Source organism: Trachypithecus francoisi, unplaced genomic scaffold (genome assembly GCF_009764315.1).
Source record: "Trachypithecus francoisi isolate TF-2019V2 unplaced genomic scaffold, Tfra_2.0 Lachesis_group11, whole genome shotgun sequence".
Classification (NCBI taxonomy): domain Eukaryota; kingdom Metazoa; phylum Chordata; class Mammalia; order Primates; family Cercopithecidae; genus Trachypithecus; species Trachypithecus francoisi.
In genome coordinates this window covers 26,015,203-26,022,624 of record NW_022681456.1, presented here as the reverse complement: position 1 = coordinate 26,022,624, position 7,422 = coordinate 26,015,203, and the positions used below count along the sequence as shown (strand labels likewise).

Sequence of the window (7,422 nt, the reverse complement as noted above, 5' to 3'; positions counted from 1 at the left end):
ACTGTGAAAGCATGGAAATACAGGAAAGAACAAAGATTAGTGGAAAGCATAAATATGTGGGTATATCCACATTAATATTGAATATTTATAAAACAGCTATATTAATATCTATGTGGTTTAAAATATTTTTAGAATTAAAACATATGAGGGCGGTAAATGAAGTATTCATGTTCCTTGAGTTGTCCAGGAATTGGCAAATTTTATTCACTGATATTAGGCTTGGCTGAGTCTATCTGTGCAGTTGTCTTCAGGGCAATCACTGAAAAGAATAGTAACAATAGGTAAAACCTTGTTCATGGTAGATGGAATTATTAAAATACATAATTAATCCAAAATAAGGCAAAAAATGTACAAAAGAGAACATAGAACAGATGAAATAAAGAGAAAACAATTAGCAAAATAACAAAATTAACCCAAATATGCAGATAATTCCATGATTTGCAAAAAGACCTAATACTCCAATTTAAAGCCAAAGATTGTCAAACTGGATAAAAAATGAAATAAAACCATATTCTTTTTACAACATACACTTTAAATACTAAGATACAGAAAACTGAAAGTAATAGGATAAAAGAAAGTATATCATGTAATGCCAACCAAAAGAAAGCTGTATAGTTATATTAACATCAGATAAAGTAGACTTTAAGGCAAGAAGAATTATAAGAGATAAAGAGAAGTGTTTTAAGATGATTAAAAGGTCAATCCACAGGAAAGTGGAAATATTCTAAGTTTATATGAACCTATTAACAACACCTCAAAATATATGAAGCAATAAAGACAGAGTTAAAAAGAGAAACAGACAAATCCAGAAGCATAGTTGGAGATTTTAACATATCTTTCTCAGTAACTGATAGAACAAGCAGGCAAAAAGTCAGCATGATTATAAAACATGGCCTAGTTGATATATATAGAGCACTACACCTGACAACTGCAGAATACAGACTGTTTCCAAGTGCACATGGACATTTACCAAAATTGACCATGTACTGGGCCTTAAAGCAAATCTCAACACGTTTTAAGGGATTGCAATAAACATGTTTTCTGACCACAGTGGAATTGAGCTTGAAATAAATAACGATGGGCCACTACAGTGTCTCTAAATATTTGGAAATTAAGCAATATACTTCCAAATAATCAACAATAAAATCACATTGGAAATCAGAAAGTTTTTAGAATGGAATGGTTATGAAAATATGACATATCAAAACCTGTGGTCACAGCTAAAGCAGTGCTTAAAGAATATGTATAGTTTAAAATGCATATGTTGGAAAAGAAGAAAGGCTGCAACTCAATTATTTAAGTATCTCTTAGGAAGTTAGAAAAATATCCAGCAAGTAAAACCTATAGAAGGTAGAAGGAAAAAGGTAATATATATAAAAGTAGAAATTAATAACATTGAAAACAAATGTACAATAAAGAAAATCAACAAAACCAAAAGTTATTTTTTGAAATGACTCATAACATCAATAAATCACTTGCAAAAGAAGAGTAAAAACAGGAAAATAAAAAAAGACACAGATTTTAGAAATAAAAAGGAAATATTATTATAGGTCCTATGGGTATTAAGAATAAATTAGAGACTGTTAGAAACAACATAAGTCTATTTTTAAATTTGGAAATTTAAAGAAAATGAATAAATCCCTAGGAAATCAAACCTTAACAAAACTGACACATGAGAGAATGAGAAATCAGAAAAGCATTCTATCTATAAAAGAAAATTTAAAAGTCTTTCTATACGACCTCTTGGGAAAACTTTTTGCAGTACTGTAAAGCTGAATGTATTCACACACCCTAAAATCCTGCAGTCTCACTTCTAGGAATATATACTTAGCATAAAGGAAAGTATATGGACACCAAAAGACAGGTACAAGAATAAACATAGCAGCATCATTCTTAGTAGCAAATGAGAACAATCCAAACATATATCAGCAACCAAATAAGTAAATGAAAAATGGTTAATTGATTCAATAGAACACTATATAGCAACGAAAGTGAATGAACTATTTCTACATGCAATAAAACAGATAATCATAAACATAATATTGAGGGAAAGAAGCCAGATGCAAAAGAATATATATGATGTGACTACATTTATGTAAAGTTCAAAAATAGGCAAATTAATATGGGATACTTGTCACCTTTGAGAAGGATGGAGGGAGTGGTTATTGTAAGGGTGTGTAAGAGATGCTGGCAATGTTCTGATTTGATCCAGTTGGCTGTTACATGGATGTATTTATTCTATGATTATGCATTTTAATATATGTATATTATACTTCAATAAGAGTTTTATTTTTAAAAAATTAGCTATTATTACTTTGGTTGTTATAAGAAACTATGAAGGAAAGCTGTCAGGAGCCAAAGCAACTTGGGTGGGTCCATACCATAATCCTACTACCTTAGACTCTCCCGCAATTATTTGTGGAGCCTGGAACAAGTGTACAAACGGAGGCCCAAATACCATCTATAAAAATACTTTAAAGTTATCATTCAGGCTAAGAGACTGTTCACTAAAATATGTCTTTATCCACCTACTTAGACAAATATACTTTTATAATACCCTGGAAGGCCAAGTTTGAATTTAGAATTCTCAGTTTCAGAGCTGTAAAATGATGGCCTGGAGAGAGGCAGTTCCCTAGCCCCAGCCCATGGCCCTCTCTTCCCAGTTCTGGCTCTCTGCAATGGGCCTCACTTGCATTTGTGTGGATATGCCATCCTGCACATGCAAGCTCCTTCACATCCCCAGCAAACTGCTGCCCTGTGGCCACCCCTTGGGTCCAGGGACACATAAACCAGCAGTGTGACCCAGCCTGGGGAAGAGACATCTGAAGAAGCAGCCTGCACAAGCTCTAGGAACAGATTCAGGGACATTCGGGCAGGGAATACGGGGTCACGGATGATAAGAGCATGGTGTGAAAGGGTGGAGTGCAGGCCCCAAGTGGACATGTCCTTAGCCTCAAAGAGTCCTTGCTCTGGGAGGAAGGACACAGGAAATGGAGGGTCAGAGCAGACCAAGGGTCAGGGTCTTTTGCCCAATTTCAAAGGAAATTCTGCATTGTCTTTTAAAAGGTCAACGATGCACTTTTGGCCATTAGAAAAAGAAAGAGACAGAGGGAGACAGAGATTTTTAAGTAGAATGGGTGAATTCCACTCAGTGAACATATGTCCTGTACTAAGTGTGATATGAAAGCTAAAAACCTCCATCAGAATATATCCTTATCATGAATGTGGGGTTTGTGTGTGTGTGTTTTTTCTCACAATGGTATCCCTAGAGCCTGGTGCCTTGAAAATTTCCATAAATATTTTACTAATAAATCACTCCCTGATAACTGTTCCCTCAGTTATCAGATGCCCCCTGCTTCTCACAGCATGTGCATCTTGCTGGTGCGGGTGTCCAAAGCACGTGTATTTTGAACAATATTGAAAAAGGAATGAAGCCTGGCCCGCCCAATGGTCCTCTCTAGCACATTACAGAGATTGGCCTTTGGACCTGAAAGCTGGACAGAATCTCAGTGATCCTGTAGGCCAGGGTGTCAGAGCATCCAAGCACCCCAGAAGCTGAATGTGAATGTCTGAATAAGGGCAAATGTTCATTTTTTTGAGGAGATGCACATAGCTTTCATGAAAATTTCAAAGGTGTCTATGACTCCCAAAATGTCAAGAGTTCTCAGTGAATCCTCTTATTTTATAGATGATGGGTCTATGGCACAGAGAGGTGAACTCAAGTTCACTCTGAGCTCTAGTCAAATCTACTGATGCCTGAAGCTTCCTTCCACCACCTTATAGCAGAACTCATGCCCTCGGTTAGGGTGGGATGGGGGAGACTGTGAAGCTCTCCTTTGCAAGGGCTCTCAAATTTAGCCACGTGTTAGAGTCATTTGGATTTCTGGTATAGAAGGTGATTTTAATGTATAGCCAGGGTCAAAACCCACTGGGTTAGAATATTTCACTAAAAAGTGTGCAATGGGGGTTGTGGGATGGAGTTTGAGTGCCAAACTCTGCTCCGAGTCTCCTAGCCCAGAATGCTGACTACAACAGTCTGAAGTTTACAAGGAAACAGATCTAAATGAAAAGCAAGTTCCACTTTGTTAGTGGATGGGCAGGTACTCAATGACCTCATCACCACTCATGACCTCATCCCTGGTACCCAGAGCTGGACCACTTGACTTCAGCTGGGAAACTGAAGTAGGGTTTCCCATTTCTTTCCCTCCAAAAAAATAGCATAGCTGGTAGTATGTAACGCACCTAGCTTACCTAGGCATGCACAGGTGAAGATGCTGGCACAAAGGTATGGGGAGAATGGCTGGGCCTGTGGGGTAGAGCTGCTTCACCTCCATCACACACATGGCTACATGATCTCTTACTTTACCAACTGTACAGAAGAGAAATAGAAGGAAAAGGGGGTTGCCTGAGTCACATCCCAGACCTTCTTTGATGGTGGGGGAAGGGTAGGAAAGTCCTGAGTTTCTACAGGAAGGATACAGTGGTCTTGACCATGGCAACTTTACTCACTAATGAAATGTAGTCTAATCAATATCTCAAGTTCATTAGATTAGCAATTCATCTCCTACTAGATGAGAGATGAGGAGGAAGTGGAAATTAGAAAGGAAAGAGAGTGGCCTGGCATGCGAGTGAGAAGAACATGTCACTTCAACTGCAAAGAGACAATTACAATGCAGTGATGAGAGTTAAGGTCAGGGGTTTCCTGGGGCCATAGTGGAAAGATTACTAACCTCATGAGGCAAAGAGTTAGTGGACAGTTTTGTAGAGGAGGCGACACCTTCAGTTGAATACTAAAGAGTGGAAGCTTTCCAGACAGATAGGGGAAGGGAAATGAATTTTTACACATATTATGGCATACAGGTTCTAGTAGCATGGCATTTGAAAGGACTGTAAGAATTGACTATGACTAGAATATAGATTGTGCAAAGAAGGTATATTTGTAATGGGTTATTAAAATATAAGAGGCATATCAACCATTCAGTGAGTATTGTTTAGGATGAATAAATTACTTAGCTGGCCCCCAAATTAAAGACATTCTTAATTTTCTTGATTTGGAAAAATTCTACTAATTTTGACCAGTTTCTCTTTATTCACTAGAATCTGGGTATTTTTTAAGGATAAGATTGCATTGAATTTGACTCAGTAAGAGCCACGAATACAGCATCTGACTTCTTACAAATTCTGAATTCCTGTATTAAATAAGCTTTCTGGGCTTGAACCTCCACAGGAGAATCTCAGAATGACTAAAAGTTAACAAATTGGCCCTGAATAGACACAGCATCAGAAGTGAGGGTGTCTTGTGCAGTTACAGACAAAGTGTTTTGGGATCAACTGTTGATTCAAACACTGGCCAAGGTCCCTTAGGGAGAAGTGTAAGGTGTTTAGAGCCAGGCAGGCCTGGGTTTCACTCTTAGCTCAACCATTATCAACCGAATGCATATAGGCAGGTCACATTGCCGCTCTAAGCCTTGATATCCATATTAATAATGTGGAAGTGATATCTATTTCAATGAATTGTTAAGAGGATAATCTGAAAAAATGTGAACAAACTGTCTTGGCCAAGGCTATTTTTATCGTAAGGAACAGGAAAGCACTTAAACTAATTCAACTGAAATCAAGGAATAAGAAATGAAATATAGCATCCTCAGGAGAGAAACCAGGAACCAAATAGTTGGAATCCAGGCACATGTGCCATCTCCCAGGAGCTACTGAATCTTTCTTACAACATCCTGTGTATTTCTCTGTGTGCATTTTCCCTTCTCTACGCTGTACGGACTGATCTCACCTTTCTTTGGTTCCCTTCTACCTCTCACTATTTCCCACTCTGGACTTTTCTACACTCCAGCCTTTCCACAGGAAGTCCACTGGGTTAGTTTTTCTGTGTCCTAGTGCCATGTTTCTGGGAGAAGAACTGGATCAACTGAGCTTAGATCCAGTGTTCACCCATGGTCCAGTGATTCGTGACCAGGATGTGAGACTGGACAAATGGCACAAACATGGCTACAGGCCCACCCTTTCAGCCCTGTATGGGGATGATTCCTAGGGAGAGGGCCTGCAGGAGAGCAGACACCCCAAAACATATGAGCTGCAAGCACCTAGCACAAGTAGGAGCACAACAAATATTAGCTTCCATCCCTCCCCACTCTCCTAATTCTAGCAGAGCAGGTTTCCATGAGGAGCCCATACACAAACACGATTGTACTATATTTTTACCTTTGCTTGGGCTATACCTCTTATGAAGAATATCCTAATTCCACCCAAGTACTAACCAGGCCTGACCCTGCTTAGCTTCCGAGATCAGACTTGATCGGGCACATTCAGGGTGGATGAAAATCCTTACTTTGAAAATAAAGTTCTCTCCAAAGAATTTCATCTGAATGAGAATGGTGATCTATCTTCAAATTCCACTGAAATCAAATGGAAATCTGAAAAGGATTTGATGAAACGTTCAAGTCAAATGCAGAAGAAAGACAGCAGAAAGAGGCAGCATGAAGAACCAGAGAGCTTCTTTACCTGGTTTATTGACCATTCTGATACAGGTGCTGATGGGTTAGGAGAGGTCATTGAAGATGATATTTGGCCAAAATCATTACTGTACTACTTGGTTCCTGATATGGATGACGAAGAAGAAGGAGCAGAAGATGATGATGATGAAGAAGACGAGGAAGGATTAGAAGATATTGATGAAGAAGGGGGTGAGGATGAAGGTGAAGAAGATGATGATGAAGGAAAGGAAGAAGAGGAGGATGAAGGAGAAGATAAATAATAGAACACTGATAGATTCCAACTCTCTCTTTTTAAAAATTTTCTCCAGTCCCTGGGAGCAAGTTGCAGTTTTGTTGTTGTTGTTGTTGTTGTTTTCCCTCTTGTGCTCAGTCACCCTGTTCTTGAGGTCTCTTTCCTCAACTTATTTTGGGGGAAATACCTTGAGCAGAATACAATGGGAAGTCTCTACCCCTTTCTGCTCGAAATTCATTTTTATTGCTTACTATCTGATTAAAAACTGTATGGAATCCACACCACCGAGCTCTGCGGGAAAAAAGAAAACCCTGCTCCCTTCGCTCTGCTGGAAGCTGGAGGGTGCTAGGCCCCGTGTAGTAGTGCATAGAATTCGAGCTTTTTTCCTCCTTTCTCTGTTTGTTGGACTCAGAGAATACACTGTGTCTCTATGTGAATATGGACAGGTAGCATTTACCAACATATATCTGTCTACTTTCTCTTGTTTAAAAAAAGAAAAAGAAACTTTAGAAAGTGGGGTTATAGAAGGTCAGCAAAGGATGGGTTTGAGATGTTTGGGTGAGTTAAGTGGGCATTTTGACAACATGGCTTCTCCTTTGGCATGTTTAATTGTGATATTTGACAGATATCCTTGCAGTTTAAGATGACACTTTTAAAATAAATTATCTCCTGATGATGACTTGA

At 38.7% G+C, this 7,422-nt stretch overlaps 1 protein-coding gene across 1 annotated transcript; it reads left to right on the top strand.

Moving 5' to 3' along the window:
- Window positions 1-4,271: 4,271 nt before the first annotated feature.
- LOC117090822 (protein SET-like) lies at window positions 4,272-6,887 on the top strand. The gene is made up of 2 exons (XM_033223469.1): window positions 4,272-4,285; window positions 6,322-6,887. Exons 1-2 carry the CDS (start codon window positions 4,272-4,274, stop codon window positions 6,764-6,766), a joined length of 459 nt encoding a protein of 152 aa, XP_033079360.1. The 3' UTR covers window positions 6,767-6,887.
- Window positions 6,888-7,422: the final 535 nt, after the last annotated feature.